The sequence below is a fragment of the Protomyctophum bolini genome (genome assembly GCF_963924005.1).
Source record: "Protomyctophum bolini genome assembly, chromosome: 12".
Lineage (NCBI taxonomy): Eukaryota > Metazoa > Chordata > Actinopteri > Myctophiformes > Myctophidae > Protomyctophum > Protomyctophum bolini.
Window position 1 is genome coordinate 38,841,446 of NC_137873.1, and position 19,843 is coordinate 38,861,288.

The 19,843-nt window shown below is 42.3% G+C and overlaps 1 protein-coding gene across 2 annotated transcripts in view; it reads left to right on the top strand.

Annotated features, from left to right (window-relative positions):
- crtc1a (CREB regulated transcription coactivator 1a) overlaps positions 1-19,084 on the top strand; it is a 28,539-nt gene extending 9,455 nt beyond the window's left edge. Inside the window, exons 7-15 of one of the 2 annotated variants that reach the window (XM_080778222.1) lie at positions 487-527; positions 2,030-2,232; positions 3,120-3,268; positions 4,812-4,904; positions 8,624-8,725; positions 12,955-13,059; positions 16,506-16,589; positions 17,267-17,435; positions 18,074-19,084. In XM_080778222.1, the coding sequence (XP_080634348.1) occupies positions 487-527; positions 2,030-2,232; positions 3,120-3,268; positions 4,812-4,904; positions 8,624-8,725; positions 12,955-13,059; positions 16,506-16,589; positions 17,267-17,435; positions 18,074-18,288 (1,161 nt within the window). In that variant the 3' untranslated portion in view covers positions 18,289-19,084. The remainder of the gene's footprint in view (positions 1-486; positions 528-2,029; positions 2,233-3,119; positions 3,269-4,811; positions 4,905-8,623; positions 8,726-12,954; positions 13,060-16,505; positions 16,590-17,266; positions 17,436-18,073) is intronic. The other variant, XM_080778223.1, reaches the window with a different exon arrangement.
- The last annotated feature ends 759 nt before the right edge of the window (positions 19,085-19,843 follow it).

Here is a 19,843-nt window from a genome sequence, read left to right on the forward strand (position 1 = left end):
GGCAGCAAATTATTTTTTATATAAGTTTAGTTTTAGTCATAGTCTCTCTTCAATAGTTTTCATTTCGTTTTCCAGTCACATTTTTTAGTCACCATGGAATGTTTTAGTGTTGTCGTAAGATTTTAGTCGACTAAATCTACAGTTGATTTAGTCGACTAAAATGTATTTTGGCGGGCCTTGATGCCGCCTGTAATGACTGATTTTACACTTTTACACAGATCTGCTATTTTCAGCATGCAACCAAGTGTTAAATGACTTATACTGGATCAATTGTCCACTATAGCCCCTTCCTAACATTTTAGTCTAGTTTTTATTTGTTGACGAAATTGTCAGTATATTTAGTCTCAGTTTAGCTTAGTTTTCGTTTAGTTTTCCATTTAGTTTTCGTCAGTGCATGTTCATGAGCAGCAGCTCTCTCATTATTACTACCTGAACCTGACCCAGTATATTCTAACTGGGTTATTATGTGTCTTTGTCTCCTTTTAGAACGCATCAAGGTCCAAGCCCTGTAAAGTGCCAGGGATCAAGTGAGTGCTCTATAAGCCCGCTCTTATAGAGCATCGCAGTCCCGCCCCCTCGAGAGAGACCCGGAAAATAATTCCCCGTTCATTTTTCCTCATAGACCTTTCAAAAAGTATTTATTTAAAGACGTTTACGCTGCGGGACAAAGCCAACTCTTGTTGTGACAAATCGTGACAATAAACACAATGTTTTGGGCCGAACAAATAATTAGAAAGAAGAAGAAAAAAAACACTTTCATTGTTGTTTTTCTTCTTTGTGATTATTTGTTTGGTCCAAAATATTGTGTTTGTTGTCATGATTTGCCACGACTTGAGTTGGCTTCATACAACGCTCAGAAGGTCTTTAAATAAATAGTTTTTGAAATGTCTATGGGTAAAATGCATTGGGAATTATTTCCTGGGCCTGGCGTCGTCATGAAAGGGGGCGGGGCTCTATAGTTTGAAGAGAGAAAATCTGCAGATCTACACGGTCACGACGTATCACAATGTGGGTTGTTGTGAGCTTGTAGATCGGCTATTTCTGTGGTGTCAGACTTTAACCCATTTTGGACTGAGGGCTGATTCTAAAAAAAAAAACACACCTTCTTAATCCTGACCTGAGTTTTCTGAAAAACCTTTTATTCAAAGACAAAAATGTTATGTTGCTATGATACAGTATATAGCACAAGAAACCCAAAATGGGTTCCCGTCCCAAATGGGTTAAGGAAATCCATTGATGACATCCACAAAGTTCGAGCTTGTAGGTCTAAATATAAATATATATTCTTTCAGAGCGAACATTTTTAACTCAAATCTTTGCTTCTGGAAGGTCCCCTGGAACAACACATTTTCAGATAGGGGTCGGCAGCCAATTACATTTACATATGATATTGGGGGTCCTTGAAATGAAATACTTTGAAAACCACTGACATAGAAACATGAGGTTTTTTTTCTTTTGTTTTAGGGGGGCTAGTGAATTTTAGTGTGTGATATGAAATGTGAGCTTTAGTAATATTCCATCAATGCTACTTCTTGTGAAAAAAAGCTCGGGAGGGAAGATAAATTACATAAAAAATATTCTGTTTTAAATATCGTGAAAAATCGTATCGTGACGTTTTGAACCTCATATGGTGATACGAATCGTATCGTGACTGAGTTGAGTGAATCGTTACATGCCTAGTTATAACCCCCCCCCCCCCTCGTACTGCACTCTGCCCCAGCATCCTCCTTCAAAGATTTGAGTTAAAAATGTTCGCTCTGAAAACGTACGTATGTTCAGACAGGCTTTTGGTCACCTATAACACTTGACTTTCTACTGTTTGTGTTTTTATCTGTGTGTTCTTATTGTCCTTTTTGATGCTATGTTTTCACTGTCTACTCTGTGATAATGGCTGCCTGCTGTTCTTATAGTTTTTTTTTTTGTTGTATTATTGTAAAGCACCCTGTGCACTCGTGCTGAGAAGGGTGCTATCTAAATAAAGGTCATTCATTCATTCATGCCTTCATCATGCTCCTCTGTTTTCCGCCAGTATATTCCCCTCCCCCGACCAGCAGCTGTTGTTGACGTCACTGATTCCGGCGCCGCACAACACGGGCGGCTCGCTGCCGGACCTGACCAACATCCAGTTCCCCCCGCCGCTCCCGACGCCACTGGACACGGACGACGCGGCGGCACTAGCGACCTCGCTCGGCGACCTCGCCAACGGCACGGGGAACCTGAATAATACACAAGGTATACTTGGAACTGGCATTATATAAGCTGTATGAAATACTTGTAGCGATGCTAGAGGCAGGGTTCCCACAGTCATGACCTGAACGTTTAAACTGAATCTCAAAGTTGATCTTGCAGTTACCCAGATATATTTCGTTCTCTATGTTGTGTCAAGACGATATCTCCATCCGACATAATCTGTACATACGGGGACAGATGACATGGATACTATTTATGACACATGATCACCTGTGGCGTGTGGCGGCCACTCACTGATCAGCAAAAATATGGCATGCTCAAGTCAAGTGTGTTCCTCCTTCCTCCTGAACAAACACGACACTCTCAGGCACAACACTCATTCTTTCATTTGTGCCCCTGTTATTTGTGGCATTCTCTGTTTCACTGTTTTGATCGAGTCCATTCTATGTTTTGTATACTATTCAGTGTGTCTTCTCTTAATTAGGCCTTTGCGAAGTCCCTCCCCCAACCCGCCGTTGTCCAATATAATAGGCACGTTAGCAGCGAGGAGACGGGGCCAGCTGTCCTCCTCCTCCCATAGAGATGCACGTTAAATGACGGGATTTCTCCATATTAAATAATCGATCATTTCCAATAGCAAGAGCATCAAAATGTCTTCTAAATCTAGTCAACCAGGCCTGCAGTAGGCTATGCACTGGACACATTTGCATGACATTATTTAAATAAACTAGAAATTCCGAGGAAATGACCGTGGGAGAAATCAACTTAAAAAACGACCACCCCGACAAGAGTTTTCACGTTGCACGGTAAAGACTACGGTCATTAGTATTATTGCCATCACCTGGGTGGGTCGGTCGTTTTTATTTTTTGAAATATACAGTTTCTATTCTGATAACTAATATGTTTCAACTCTCTGTGTGCGTGGTTAGGAGTGAACAACACCTCTCAAGGTATGGCGATGCAGGCCGGCCAGGACAACATGGTTCCTCTCATCCTGAACGTGACAGGAGGAGACTCCGGCCAACACCAACCCCTCACTCTCTCCCCCACGCTCTCCCCACCACTCACCCTCTCTCAGGTATCCCCCACCCCACCCACCCACCCACCCAACCAACCCCCCTCACCCCACCCCAGCACAGCCTCAGCATCAGTCTAGCCTCGGAAACCCAGACGTATTTATTTCCAGGGAGGAAAAAAAAGTCTGGGTTCGAGTCCACTTCAATTCGGCATAGAGTAGCGCAAACGTCGATCACTCTCTGCTGATTTCTGATCGTCTGCACCTTTGTTAAATTGACGCACACCCGCACACCCGTACACACACACTCTCCTCTCTCTCTCTCTGTCGCTCTAATTAATTAGTCTCATGTACAGCAGCTGCGCACAGTTTCTCCCGGCGGGAGAAACACTTCTATAAAATAAAGGAAATAATCATATAAATAATTATTTTACGACGACTCTATTTTAAGGGGGACTTTATTTACGGGGGCTATACAGTGGAATTGCAGCCATCCGTAGGTTCCCTTTGAGAGCGGTTTTGAAGGAGTCAAGGGATTCGCATGTCTGAATGGCTGCTGTTGGTAAGGCGTTCCACATTTTGGTGTCATAGGAGTGAAATGATTGTTTGAGCCGAATCTGGGTTGCACATGTTTTGTTTTTTTGTTTCTTTTTGCACATGGTTTGTTGAACTCCGTCTAGTGTTGTGTGTGTGTGTGTGTGTGCGTGTGTGTGTGTGTGTGTGTGTGTGTGTGTGTGTGTGTGTGTGTGGGTACTTTGTTGACATTTAAGCAGGCATTTAGACACATGGGGGTACATGGGTATCTTGGTGGTGTATAGCAAATTCTTGTAGACCAGTCACCAGACCCATTGCAAGATGCTGGACTCTCTCGTCAACCCTAAGCCAGGTATGACAAGTGGCGTGCACAGACATTTAGGGGGGCAGGCAGGTGCTCAAGTGAAAAAAGGGCACCTTGTGCAGCGCGTGGAACCGGCCGGTTGCCTTGATAGTGTGAAATATTTTTTTTGGGGCATAAATAATATATTAGAAGCTTTTCTTTAATCAAGAATTGAGCAATGTCACCATGGTCCACATACTGTACACTGTACAAAAAAATATATCTTTTTGAGTGGTGCAACCACTCCAAGGAACAGCAATGTCCGTGTTCACCTATGTGACGTTAACCTACCTATGTGACTATGAGTACCAGTATGACTATGAGTACCAGTAGGGGCGCTGTTGTGCCAGAAACAGAGAGAGAGAGAGAGATAGTATTAGTGCTGCACTGTTGCCTGCTAGAGAGAGAGAGAGAGAGAGAGAGAGAGAGAGAGAGAGAGGAGGGGGGTGGCGGGGAGAGATGGGAGTTGCACCACTCAGTTCACATGGGTGTGATTTTATTTTTAAAGGGCACATTGCTTTCCAGAGGGCAAGGGCAGGTGGTGCTCTAGCGCCCCCTAAGTGTCTATCTGTGCACGCCACTGCAGCGTATGACTGAATAATTGTTCCATAACAGTGAAGAGGATTGAGTGACCCATTCAACTAAACCCAAACTATAGCGAAAGCGGTGGATTGGGATTGAGTGTATATGACAGAATGTCCCATCTGTTTCTGTGTGTCCTGTACACAGGCGGCCATCAATGCCATGTCCTTGGAACAGCAGCTGTCCCAGTACGCCTTCTTCACGCAGGAGCCCTCGTCCCAGACACTCCAGAACCAGCCAGTGAGTTAATGTCCTCCTCCAGCACTCCCATTTATAGAATCTCTTGAAACTATTTTTGAAAATTGTAGGAATTCTGAACTCGTTTAGTCTGGCACACCAGTGTTGTTTTTGTCGACTAAAACTAAGATGAAGGATGTTCGTCGACCTACCTTTTTTTTCACTGACGAAAACTAAATGAAAACTACGCTACGATGACTGAAACTTGAATGTATTGACAATTTCGTCAGCAAAAAAAAACTAGAGTAAAATGTTAGGAAGGGACTAGTGGACAAGAGATCCAGTATAAGGCCCTTTCCCAATTCGTTTTTTAACCCTACCCCTCAGCCCTTGCCCCTTCCCCTTGTTCCTACATAATGAGTGTCAAGGGGTAGGGAGATGAATCATCCCCCTAGGAATCGGAATGTCCCTTATAGATTGCTACGTCATCGCTGTGCGACGCAATTGTGCGACGGAAACCCTTGGACGTAAACATCCCGTTTCAGTGTTTATTGGGTAACTTAGCAACCGGTTTCTTCTTCTTCTCTGCGTTTTATGGCGGATCGCACCAACATAAAAGTGCATACCGTCACCTACTGTCCTCTTTCCGCGCCGTACTGTACTGTACATTATGGCAGTACAATTGAGATAACCTTTCCCCAAACTTTGATGGCATTTTTCTGTCTCTAGGACCCCCAATTTATATTGTAATATCAATGTTAATTAACTCTGAGAGTGTAAAAACTATCATTTAGCCCATAACCCACTTTGGAAACTACTTTCCATTTGATTTAAGCTGTAGAGATGGAACGTAAATATAACATTGCTGTGGTTATGATAAAATAAATATATTGTAATTTTGTCTCATGTTGGTAGCCCACCATGTATGCAGAATGTAATTCAGCTAGATATAGCTCATTCTGACACATGCTCAACAGTTGTACCTGATTCATTGATTATTGTCTTAACAGTTTGTTTAGCATGGGTACATATATACAGGGTTATAAAAAGGAAAAACAATTTACAGTATAGAAAGAAGGGGCTGTGGTCACTGTTCAATTGTTTTTAATATCATTAAGAACAGAGTAATTTTCTATCAATGAAAATGCCATCGTGATTCATCTCCATCCAATGTACAGTCTGCACAGCAGCTTATTGCAATCTGTTCCATATGGTTTGCCTGGGGAAAAACACAACACCATTGCTAATTAGTTATGTAAGTTTTGCAACTTGTGGGGATTAGCTTAACATTGGTCATGATAAAACCGTCACTGCAGCGAGTAGCCAACGTTATGCAGTGACAGCGTTATGTAGGTACAGTAGGCTATTTCACGGCTTTTAAGAGCTCCAAAACTGCAGAATGTTGACATATCGTGGTCTGGGGGGTCGGACTTATGCCTGCTAATAAGCTAGCTTGCATCCGAGTTGTATCACCGGCGCACCAGCGTTAAATAAAAAAGAATAAAGCGCCGATGCGGTGCCAAATGAATGGGTAACGTTGTATGAATGCAACGCCGTATCATATCGTTAGTTCACGTGAGGTAACGTTAACCTTTGCTAGAGATTGCGATATTTTTGGCGATGCAGATTGTTAATACATTCAAATAATATTGGTTATTATAATATTTTTCCATAATAAAGGACATAAAAGGCTTCTTACCTCGTCCGCCTTTCAGCCCTCAGTGATGTTGCTCCGTTTTGAGTCCGGTCGCGATGTCCCTTCAAACGAAGGGGATTCTACCCCTCGCCCTCAGCCCTAACCCTCGCTCCAAAGAGAATTGAGAAAACCCTTCCTCCTCACGTGAACGCGCATAAGCAAGGGCAAGGGCTAAGGGCCAGGACGAAGGGGGGAATTGGGATTGAGCCTAAGTCATGTTACACTTGGTTGCATGCTGAAAATGGCAGATCTACAAGCTTACAACGTGTTGCGCTGCGACGTGTTGTGAACTTGTAGATCAGCTATTTTCAGCAAGTGTAAAATCAGCCATTACGACGGCATCAAGGCCCGCCAAAATACAATTTGTTCGACTAAATCAACTGTATATTAAATCTTATGACATTTTAGTTGACTAAAACTAGACACTAAAACCTTCCAGGTAACTAAAATGTGACTAAAACTATGACTAAAACTAAAATAGACATTTGCTGCCAAAAACAACACTGGGTAGGCCCAAACTTGAAATAGGTTCTCATAGCGCCACTATGAGGCTTCGTACACACATATCAGACGAACATGCTCTGTGCTGTCCGTGTTTCAATGCTTTTCCAATGGAAGTCACGTGGTTTGACCAAACAGTTGTGTACGTGTGATGGGGGGGGAGGCGGGGGGGGGCAATCAAACACAAATGTTTGGTCAAAACACGTGACTTCCATTGGAAAAGCATTGGGCAGCATGAAACACAGGCAGAGCACAGCACAGTTGTTCTTTATGTGTGTACGAAGCCTGAGGCTGATTTGAGAAGATTTAGGCTGGCAGTTTTGATTGATTGATTGATTGATTGATTTAAATATTTATTAACAGTTTGCAGAATTACAGTACATTTCAGGCACAAACTCAACACAAAGACTGTTAACTGTGAGTGGGCGACCCAATTAAGCATTGCACTTGTTTACAAGAGGGTCGACCATGTTCAATTCATCAAAACATTTAGAGACGTACAAATAGACACTTCTAAGGAGGTAAAAAAGGAAAAGAAACATATACAGTGAGGGGAAAAAGGGGGGGGGGCGGTGTGGGGGGATTCAGATTTTACGGGGGCCAGTTTAGAATTGCAGCCGTCCGTAGGTGCCCTTTGAGAGCGGTTTTGAAGGAGTCAAGGGATTCACATGTCTGTTGGTAGGGCGTTCCACATTTTTGGTGGCATAGGAGGGAAACGAATGTAGTCCCTTGTTTAATTGTGCCGAATCTGGGTTGTACATGGTTGGTTGCACTCCCTCTGGTGTTGTGGGTGTGGACTTGGTTAACATTAAGGAAGTATTTACCGCCCGGTAGTTCTTCCTTGGCCTGCTGCCTGGGGATGGGCCCGAGTGCATGGCCATGCAAAGTTTCATGATTTGTGGGATTTTCAGTCCAAAGCTCTTGGCCAGTCGGAATGGAACATGGAAAAACCCGGTGCCAGATACATCTTGAAACATATACAACATTTTAGACAAGAGAAATGAAAAACAAGTACAGGAAAATCCGAATCGGTGGAGTGGTTTGCAAGATTTACCATACTGTGTATACATATACTAGGGCCGTGAATCTTTGGGTGTCCCACGATCCGACGAATTCGATTCCGATTCTTGGGGTCGCGATTTGATTCAAATCTGAAATGGCAGAAATGTTTTCGTGTTAGTCTAGTTTTAGTCGACTAAATCTACAGTTGATTCAGTCGACTAAAATGTATTTTGGCGGGCCTCGATGCTGTCGTAATGGACAGATTTTACACTTGCTGAAAATAGCTATTTGTACATCTGCTCTATTTAAAATGATTCTCGATTTCAATACTGCAATACAATACAGCTGTGCTGAACTGAAGTGACTGGTACTGACTACACTAGTAACTTGAAAATGACTGAAGACATGATGTTTACTGTGATTAGGCTAAGCTTACATTTCATAGCACAAACACCATGTAGTGAAAACTCCTGTGAAAAAAAACGTATGAATCGATTTTGAATCGTTCATGACGGGAATCGCGGGAATTCTAATTTGAATTTGACACCCCTAATATATACTGTACTGTTCTCCGCTTCAATAGACAGGCCTGTGCCAGCTGTCCATGGCCCAGAACCACAGCTCCTCCTCCACTCCAGGCAGCCAGACCTCCCCTCAGACTAGCATGGCTATGGACATCAGCACGGTGAGTGAAACAACGTGACTGTACTGCTTCTTGTGTGAGACGATTCTCCTGTGAAGAATGTGGCGCTGCATGCTGAAATCAGTTGCACCAAACCAGTGTTGATTTCGTCGACTAAAACCTTAAGACAAGAAATGTTCGTCGACTACCTTTTTTTCACTGAGGAAAACTAAATGGAAACTAAATGCAAACTTAAGCTAGGATGACTAAAACTAAGACTAAATATACTGACAATTTTGACTAAAATGTTAGGAAGGGACTAGTGGACAAGAGATCCAGTATTAGTCATTTTACACTTGGTTGTATGCTGAAAATAGCAGATCTACAAGCTCACAAGCTCACAACTGCTTGTCGATTGATGATTCCCCCAATTCGGTTCCATAAAGGTAAAAAATAAATAAATAATAGTTTAGATAACAAAAATAACTGAATTATTTATGCATTAAATGAGAAACGTTGTCATGAAAATAGGCTACTGGTGTTTAACTTAACCAAATGACATTCAATTATTGTCAACTTTAACTTTAAGAAACGTAATTAAAGGTTTCATGACTTTCATTTTAATACATTTTTATTTATCGTTTTTCTTTGAGGTTTTATGACCTCAATTACACCCACATAACCTGAACTTTGAATTTTCTCTGTGTCTGTGAAGCCTTTTGAGCTGCAATGACAACAGGCAAAACAGTGAAAACAGTGACATCTGCTGGCAAATCCCATTGTCACATATGGGATTTTCTGGCTCTTATGTACATCACACTCCAAATCGGAGCACTTGTTTTGAGCCAGAAAACCCCACCACACCACAGAACATCTACTGAATGTTAAAAGTTCAGGTTATTTGGGTGCAATTGAGCTCAGAAAACCTCAAATAAATGAATAACAAACGTTTTTTTTTGTCACAATCCCTTTAAAGCTTGTTGTACTCTTTATTTATGGGAGAAATACTGGACTCCTAATTGATTAGGACTTTTATCGATTCCGATTTATATGGGTACCGTGGTGCCCAGAAACTCAGTTCGGTTCCTATACTCGGAACCTAATTTCGATACCCAACCCTACTCATAGGCGTTTGTTTTTAAATATATCTGGTCCGAAATCCACCTCCCCAACAACTTGCCTAGCTCTACTGCTGCACCAAACGACAACAACATCCAAATGCATGGCCATACTAGGGATGTCAGGTTGAAAGTGGTTAACTGTTCATACAATTATTTACTATACTTATATACTTACTTGTATGTTATGTAGGAGTTAGCTAGTTTATATTTATGTTCAGAGACTTTCAGCTGTTCACCACTTCTCTGTCTACAGTATCTCTTTTGATAGCTTATCAGTAGATAATAAATGTTGTAGTTCTGCTTTCATATGATATCAGATTATCGGTATCTCTTTGTACCATTTTAGATAGTTAATAGTTCGCTTATAGCTGTACCCTTGTTGTAATTTTATTATTTTATATTTCCTATCTTTTTTCGTCCACATATATGATCAGTTGCACTGATGGCCAAGTTTGTTTTTCTTTGCCAAACGCTCTGACTTTGTGTTTTGCAGCAAAGCAAGCTTAGAAGCTAATTGAACAGAAAACTATTGATCTGAAAGCTTCAAAGAAGACATTCATATTCATTTAGTTAGACCTTTTTAGTTAATGTAGTATTAGCACGCTTTGTTACAACCAGCGCACACAACAATTGTCTTGTCCAACGCTACAGACAAAAAGCTAATTATGATTCAGGTTCATTTTGGGAGAGGAATGAGAATCCTCTGTGCCTCCAATTTGTGAAGTAGCAAAAACGATTTACTCGAACACTCATGGATGATTGGAGAGACTACTGCACTATGCACCTCCAAAACAAACGGAACTCAAGAAACAAGCAAAAAAAAGATGATAATAAATCAAGGCTTAAAAAACAGCAAGGAGTTGTTTTAGGGGAATTATATCATCGAGAGGACTATAGAGCAAAAAGAGAGCCTGTTTGTGGCGTTTTGTATGTTTCAGCACAAACCATGTGTGTGTTGTAGGACCACAATGGAAACAAGCCCTCACGCCAAGGGATTTTTGTGTTATCCTTTTAGCATCATTGTATAATCGTACCACTATTTGCCAATCAATCAATCAAACAATTGTATTCTACCTTTGACAGTTTATCAAGTCTGTTCTGTGAAATAGGGCACCTAAGTTGTAGGAGAGTGTTACTTGTCTGTCTGTCCGTCCCCCCCCCATCTAGTGGGACGTTTAATACATTTTGTAGATGTTCTTATATTATTATTATACAGACCTGTTTTTGCTTCCATCATTCGTGAAAAGATGCATTTGTGACATTAATAGGTCACAATTGGTGCTTGCAAAGTATAGTGGTCCAAGAATAGAGCCCTGTGGGATATCACGTTGTTGTCGTCGTATCTATATGATTTGTGACTACAATTGGTTCTGTAACTGCCTTCAAAGGGAGGGTGATATCAGCCCAATCATCAAATGCGTGCTTGCTGTTGATATGGACTCATTAAAACGACTTAAACCCTTATAGTTAACCGGGGTGCCCCAAGGGTCTATACTTGTTACTTAGTCCCCCTTTCCATCTTTATCAAATCTCTTTGCAAAAAAATAGCAGATCTACAAGCTCACAAACACGCACTTGATGCACTGTGAGCTTCTACAGTAGATCCGCAATCTCTGGGTGTCCCACGATCCGATTTCGATTCCGATTCTTGGGGGTCACGATTTGGTTCAAATCTGAAATAGCAGAAATGTTTTAGTGTTAGTCTAGTTTTAGCCGACTAAATGTCATAAGAGTTTAGTCGACTAAATCTACAGTTGATTCAGTCGACTAAAATGCATTTTGGCGGGCCTTGATGCCGTCGTAATGGCTGATTTTACACTTGCTGAAAGTAGTCCTATGTTTGCCAATTAGGACCAGAACGTCCAGAATAGGGACGTTAATGGTTTTAGGCTTGTGTTGTCGTCACCCTGTAACTGTTCTCTACTGTTGTGCAATCAAATATTTACCAACTAAATACTTAAATACTTAAATGTGGCCACAAAGTATGTAAGCTAAGACTTGTTGGGACTATTTAACCCATTCTGACCTGAGATCAGATTCATACGAGGTTTCCACTGGACACACACTGGTCTGATTAACCCATTCTGACCTGAGATCAGATTCATACGAGGTTTTCCACTGGACACACACTGGTCTGATGAACCCATTCTGACCTGAGATCAGATTCTAAAAATGTCAGTCGTTCTTCGAATTTTTCAAAAATAGCAGACCTACAAGCTCGTATCGCGCCACTCGGTGGCGCGATATGAGCTTGTAGATCTGCTATTTTTCAATAGGTAAAGCATAACATGATGCCAACACCAAAATGGGTGCCCGGTCAGAATGGGTTAAAGAAGGTTATAAAACTTATATGTCAAAAACAACATTAAAAAAATGGTATGGAAGGTCGACTCACGACTGAAGGACAGCCCTCGGTTATCGACGAGCCAAATGACCCGATCTCATCGTGACATTCTGCTTTAGAAATGACATCCATAAATTCCACCGTAGTTAAAGGACCGCTCCTAACTAATGTTCATGATTAAATACCACAATTCTTTCCTACTCAGTCTGTGTCTCATAGGAGAGCTGTGGGCGGTTCAGAAACCCGTCCACCAGTGACATCATCCAAGCCAATAGAAACGGCGGACTTTCTTTTCCTGAAACGTTGCAAATGCAAAAGTTGAAGCCATCGTTCTCACGATGATAAAAATCTAAATATATTTTAAAACAACTTGTTTAAAAAATCACACTCGTGTGAACCGAGTGGTGCAACTCTCTCTCTCTCTCTCTCTCATTAGCAGGCAACAGTCTGTCAGCACTGTCTCTCTCTCTCTGTTTCTGCATGGCACAACAGCGCCCCATACTGGTACTCATACTGGTGCTCATACATAGGTGAACACATACATACGTAGGTGAACACATAGGTGTGCACAGACATTGCTGGTTGTAGGAGTGGTTGCACCACTCAAACAAATCTGCCTAATGATGATGTCACTGGTGGACGGGTGTCCAAACAGCCCAAAGCCCTCCTATGAGACACGGACTGAGTAGGAACAAAATGGTGGTGTTTCATCATGAACATTAGTGAGGAGGACCAATTATATGAAGAGTTCAAGGACAAGTTCATGTAACCTGATTGAGAGAGAGAGAGAGAGAGAATAATAATGGCAACATATCCTCCTGTATCAGGCCTCTTCGCTCCAACAGTACCGCAGTAGGATCGGATCCTCTGCCAATCAGTCTCCGACCTCTCCCGTCTCCAATCAAGGCTTCTCACCCGGAGGCTCGCCTCAAGTAAGGGTGTCGAGCCAAAACAAACCATTGGCTCACTGTGTATATATACGTCAACGTCCCTTTGCACCGTCCGTCCGTCCGTAGTTCTGTGGTCGTCACAGAGTAGCTGTCTTCTCTTAGCCTGTTATCTTTGTGTTGCCAAAAGCAGATCTGGGCAAAAGAAAATGATATGTTTTTTTTAAAATGCATTGGGGGTTTTTTCTGGCGTGCATTTTAGCCTATATAAGCTGTTCGAGCACACAACTATCAAATATCTTTTCCCCCCTCTGGCCCTCTCTCTTGCAAATACTTGACTGGCATATTTGTTCCTATTTTTTGCCCAGGTCTGACCATCACATCTTTGTAATCTCCTGCCCTTGTTGTCCTTAGGTAAAGTTAGCTTAAGTTGTGGCAAATCTGCAAAACAAATGCTTGCCACAGTTAGCTTTCTTCACAGATGTGTTCATGACGGTGTCTACTATCACAGAACAAATGTGTTCCGACCCAACTCCCCTCTTGGGAAACTTTGTGACAGCTGCTGAAAGTTGGGGTCCCATTATCAACCAATATAAGGCAAAGAATTCCAAATTTCATTATACTTTAAGCAGCATGTGACTTGTCAAACTAGGGGGTTTTCATGGTGCTGAATCCATTCCAAGCATGAGTTTTGCAAAGGAGTGTTTTTTGTGCAAAACTAATGCTTGCAATGGATTCAGCATCATGAAAACCCCCTAGTTTGACATGTCACATGCTACTTAAAAGTATAATGAAAATTAGTTTTTTCCGTATATTGGTTGATAATGGTACCCCAACTTTCAGCAGCTGTCACAAAGTTTCCCAAGGGAGTTGGGTTGGACCACATGTTTCTGTGATAGTAGACACCTTTATGAACACATCTGTGAAGAAAGCTAGTGGTAAGCATTTTATTTTTTTGCAGATTTGCCACAACTTAAGCTAACTTTACCTAACTATTGATGTGTTGCAATGTAACTGTGGCCCTGACCACTCTCCTCTGTCGCTGCTGCTTCTGTGGTGACTGCACTGTATCCCCACACACGATACTGTACCGTACTGTATGTCCAGTCACTTGCATTAATATCTGAATCAATGTTTAGAGATGCTTAACAGTGTAATTGCACAGTTGTGTGAGTGTATTGCAACTGTGAGTACGTGGATTATTGTACCATTTCAAGTACAAAAGTTTACGCACAATTTTCCTTTTGAGCTTTTGTTTTAAGGAGTCTGTCTGTCTGTATTGTATGTATAGTATATGTAAATATTGTTAAACTTGGAACATGTCAACGCTTGCTAGTAGGGCGGTGCATGCTGTTAGCTAAGCTAAACGCACCTTAGGCAAACATGGGTTTTAGACAGTTGTTAATTTGTGATGGGGCTGGCGTGCAAGTTTGCCGATTTGGAGGGCAAGTAATAATCTTTTGTAAATGGCATTGACTGTTTTAATTGTCTAGCCTTCAAGTGTCCAATTGGGTAAAAAAACATTCAAAGCACAACCTTGAAATTTAAAAAAAATAATCTGAATCCGAGCAAAAACAACAAAACAATGTAGACTTCTCGTTTGTTCCAGCGAACTGTATTGTGCATTTAATTTAATGTGTAAAAAAAAACGCCTCGAGCCTTTATTCACAGAGGGAATCGGCCTCCCTTCAGTTTCACTTCCTCTGCACATGAGTCCTGTTTGACCGTGTGAAAAAGAGGGTGTGTGTGTGTGTGTGTGTGTGTGTGTGTGTGTGTGTGTGTGTGTGTGTGTGTGTGTGTGTGTGCGCGTGCGTGTGTGCGCTCCGTTGTTTGTCTTAACCACTGATTCTTTCCTGTTGAAGTGGCTCATTGGCAGTCCTGACTGAGGTTATATCATACACAGGGGTTAATCCAGTCTGTACGGGAACCCCTTTTCCTTTTGGTGTTATAGCATCATGTCGTGCTTTAGCTATTGAAAAATAGCAGATCTACAAAGCTCATAGCGCGGCACCGAGTGGCGCGCTACAAGCTTGTATAGGTCTGCTATTTTTGAAAAATCGAAGAGCGACTGACGTAGAAGACATTTTTTTAGAATCTGATCTCAGGTCAGAATGTGTTAAAAAGCACAACTGACACGCTATGCTCTATGATCACCCTTTGGCCTGCGGGGAGACCGGCAGCATGCATAGATAATTAGCTTTCAAGCACGGCAAAAGGGGGAAGGCGATATGATCCAATTACTAATACGTTATGTGAGGCTGCGATGGATGGGGGGGAAAAAAAAGGAGAATTTCTTGTTGTCTTGTTCTATCAAAGGATTCAAAGAAGAAACGTCGGGAGAATTTACACAGAGAGTCCAACACTATGGTGACATGTCATAGCCCCCACAATTTCAATTATTCTTTTACCCCCCGTCCCCCACCATCCCCATGTCATGTGGATTTCATTTCCTTTCTTTTGGAATAAAAAATGAAAGAACGCCTCCCTCAGGCCGCACCACATTTGATCTACATGCGTCATGACGTTCATCACAGTATATCCCATTCAGGACGGGAACCCCTTTTGGTGATTTAAGCATTATGCTATGCCTTTGCTATTGACAAATAGCTACAAGCTCATAGCGTGGCACTACTCGGTGCCGTGCTATGAGCTTGTAGATCTGCTATTCTTTTTAAATCGTGAAAATGTGGTGCAAGAATGAATATATAGTCTTTCAGAGTGAACGTTTTTAACTCAAATGTTTGCTTCTGGGAGGTCCCTGGAACTACATATTTTCAGATGGGGGTCCGCAGCCAAATACAGAATTTTTTTCAGCACCACTGACACAGAAACATAACAGGATTTAGAAGACATTTGTAGAATCGTCCTCAGGTCTAAATGGCATATACTGCCATTAGATGTTCACGCAGTCCACACACACAAGACCAATAGGAGGATTGTTATCCATGTGATTGAGCTAATAGTCTGTCTCAGATTGAATCTGAATCTGTTTGCTCCGTATTCTTGCCATGCTTTATAGCGCAAATTAAATTCGGAACATTAATGCTATGTTAATGTTCGTGATCTTTGTGCGTGCGTGTGTGTGTGTGCGCGTGCGTGCGTGCGCGCACGTGTGTGTCACATTTCTGTTGTGCCTGCAGCGTATTTAAGCAAACATTTAGTTTGAAGTTTGGCTGCAGAATAACGAAAAGATGAAACAAATTGTCTTTTGTCTTAAAGTGTCCATGAATTGATGCATGAATTATAGCCAAAACGTACTGTGTAAAAAAAGAAAGAAAAACACCCATCGACTCCCATTCATATCCATGCACCAGAACATCTCTCGTGTGTGTGTGTGTGTGTGTGTGTGTGTGTGTGTGTGTGTGTGTGTGTGTGTGTGTGTGTGTGTGTGTGTGTGCGACTGTGTGCGACTGTGCGTACAGCATAATATACAGTACAGGAGTCATCCTCATGGCTCTGTATTGTCTGACTGCCTCTGCTTCTTATTGCAGCATAGCTCCATCCTGGGCAGTGTGTTCGCAGACTTCTATGATCAGCAGCTCACGTCCAGGCAGACCAGTGATCTCTCACAACAGGTACGTACTGTACACGTGTACAGTGTGGTTTTCCGCAGCAAATTATTTAGATTTTTAGTTTTAGCCATAGTCTCTTGAATATAGCTTTCATTTAGTTTTGGTCATATTTTTACTAGTCACCTGGAATGTTTTGGCGTTAGTCTAGATTTAGTCGACTAAATATCGTAAGACTTTAGTCGACTAAATCTACAGTTGAAAATATGTTGTTCCACGTCCAGGGACCCAATATATATTCAAAGATTTGTGCCACATTTTCACAAATGTTCAAAAATGGCTAAAGTATAACATGATGCAAAAGGGGTTCCCGTCTGAATGGGCTAAGATAATGAGTACATCCTGATCCTATACTTCTTGATCCAACGTATATTTCATGAATTGTATTGTTGTTGATCGTTAACCCATTCTGACCGGGCACCCATTTTGGTGTTAGCATCATGTTATGCTTTACCTATTGAAAAATAGCAGATCTACAAGCTCATATCGCGCCACCGAGTGGCGCGATACGAGCTTGTAGGTCTGCTATTTTTGAAAAATTCGAAGAACGACTGACATTTTTTGAATCTGATCTCAGGTCAGAATGGGTTCATCAGACCAGTGTGTGTCCCGTGGAAACCTCGTATGAATCTGATCTCAGGTCAGAATGGGTTAATTTGTGTCTGTCTGTCTGTGTACATCAGTTGGAGCAGTTCAACATGATCGACTCCAACAGCCTGTACAACCAGGCCTCCACGCTCAACTATTCCCAGGCAGCCATGATGGGGTTGACTGGTAGCCATGGCAACCTGCAGGACTCCCAGCAGCTGGGCTACAGTAGCCATGGCAACATCCCCAACATCATTTTCACAGGTGCTGTGACTCTTGTCTCAGGTGGCGCTCGCGTCCAATCAAATAAAGGGACTATAGCTAGAGCAGTGGTTTTTCAACCAGTGGTCCTTGAGAGTCCACAGCTAAATGATGGAGAGCTGGTAACCAAATGGACCCTTTTGGATTTTTAACTCTTGGAGAGTGTAAGATGAAACCCCTTAAGGGTCCGTTTGGTTTTACACATTTTACACTCTCAAAAGTTAAATTATTTGTGAAATTCTGCATCAGTCTACTCTACAGTACACAATTAGAGAATGTAGAATAATTGTTATTTTGATTGTTTTTCCTGTTATCTCTCCTGTGCTACCAACGTTAATACAGCACAGAATTGTGGACAACATCTTATCCAACAATGACAACAAAAATATTCAAGTTTTTTTCTTTTTTTTTTTTTGGCTTTTTCTGCCTTTATTGATAGGTCGAAAGTAGACTGGACAGGAAATGGGGCCGTCGGGATCGGGAGTCGAACCCGCGGCACGCCGTCATGCTGGCTTAGCAGCCCATAGGTGCCCAGACAGGTTGAGCTAAACCGTCTGGGGAATATTCCACATTTTAAACTGCCTGTCTAAACTGCCCGTCCTTCTCCTTTTCTGTTTACTTTCTGCTCGGGGGGAATGCAGTGAGCGGAGAGTCTCCCCCCAGCCCGCCCAAGGACCTGAGTCACCTGACCGGCTCGCTGTCCACCGACGTCAGCTTCGACATGGACGCCCACTTCCCGCTGGACGATCTGAAGATCGACCCGCTCACCCTCGACGGACTGCACATGCTCAACGACCCCGACATGGTCCTGACTGACCCGGCCACGGAGGACGCCTTCCGCCTTGACCGGCTCTAAACTAAACCGCCACCCCTCTCACACACACACACACACACACACATACCTTGGGTGTGTGTGTGTGTGTGTGTGTGTGTGTGTGTGTGTGTGTGTGTGTGTGTGTGTGAACCCACTGAGGGAGCGAGGGCCCGTGATCCCAAGAGGAGCGGGCAGGCTCCCAGGGTGGCGCAGGAGGGAGTCGCGCCCCCTCCCAAATTGTGCAGACTATCCATCCCTCTACACCGTTGCCACACACACACCCACCCACCCACCACGACCCAACCCAATCCTACAGAGGAGCACTTGGAAGAATGCTCGGGGGTTTGCTATCTCTCTCTTCCCGGAAAGGATGGTATTGGATTGCTGACAGGAGTTATTTACAGTTGACTGAAAACCCATGGCTGTATAGAGCAAACCTGTACATCTCACCTGTCTACACCATAGATTATCACGATGACTCATCGGAGGCCGCTCTTTGTCTCATCTCTCCCCCCCCCCCCCCCCCCCTCTGTGCCAAGCTTGTGTTCTCGCCAACACTCAAAATATCGAGTATCGTTCGAGTGATAATCCTTCCCCTTTTCCAATGTGGTTTGTCACAGGCCTGATTTGACGTTACAAATGCACCCTGAAACGATTTGTTATTATCACACAAATGTTTCTACTAACGCAGTATTTTTATTTATAGCACGTGTCAATTGGCTGTGGCAAAAAATTCAGAATTCAAGTCAAACGGCTGTTTTCAGTTATGCATGAAATCACTAAACACTGTGATTCACTGATTACCTGTTTTTGCCTTAATCGATTGACATTCGGTTTTTAAGAAAAAGGACATGAATGTTCTATAATGAAACAAACGGGTCAGGACAAACCTGATGTAAACTTAAAAAACATTTTAACTTTAACCCATTCTGACCGGGAACCCATTTTGGTGTTAGCATCATGTTATGCTTTAGCTATTGAAAAATAGCAGATCTACAAGCTCATAGCGCGCCACCGAGTGGCGCGATACGAGCTTGTAGGTCTGCTATTTTTGAAAAATCGAAGAGCGACTGACATTTTTTAGAATCTGATCTCAGGTCAGAATGGGTTAATCAGACCAGTGTGTGTCCAGTGGAAACCTCGCATGAATCTGATCTCAGGTCAGAATGGGTTAATGAATTTCCAAGACGTGCTGGTCTTCATCCGTCATCTTGTCATTTTCCACAGTTTAAATCATACTCCTAAATCATTCATGCCAGTGAATTTTGAATGGATGGAAAAAGGATAAAATTAAGGCGTTCATTTAAAAAAAAAAAGGAAGGAAAAAAACGGGGAAAAAATACGTTTTCTTTTCTTGTGAAGACGTTTATCGTCTTGCTTTTATATTTCAAATGTACAGTACATGATTCAACTTTTGCGTAATGATATCTATGCAAAACTGAAGTAACTTATTTTGGATTATGACTCGAGGTACCGCAGACAAATCTACTCTTAACGTACATAGTGGAATCCAGTGTGTAAACTTAATAACGTGTAAGTCATAAAGAGAAGGAAAAAAAACGAATGAGGGGTGCTGCAGCATTAAAAGCTCTCGTGT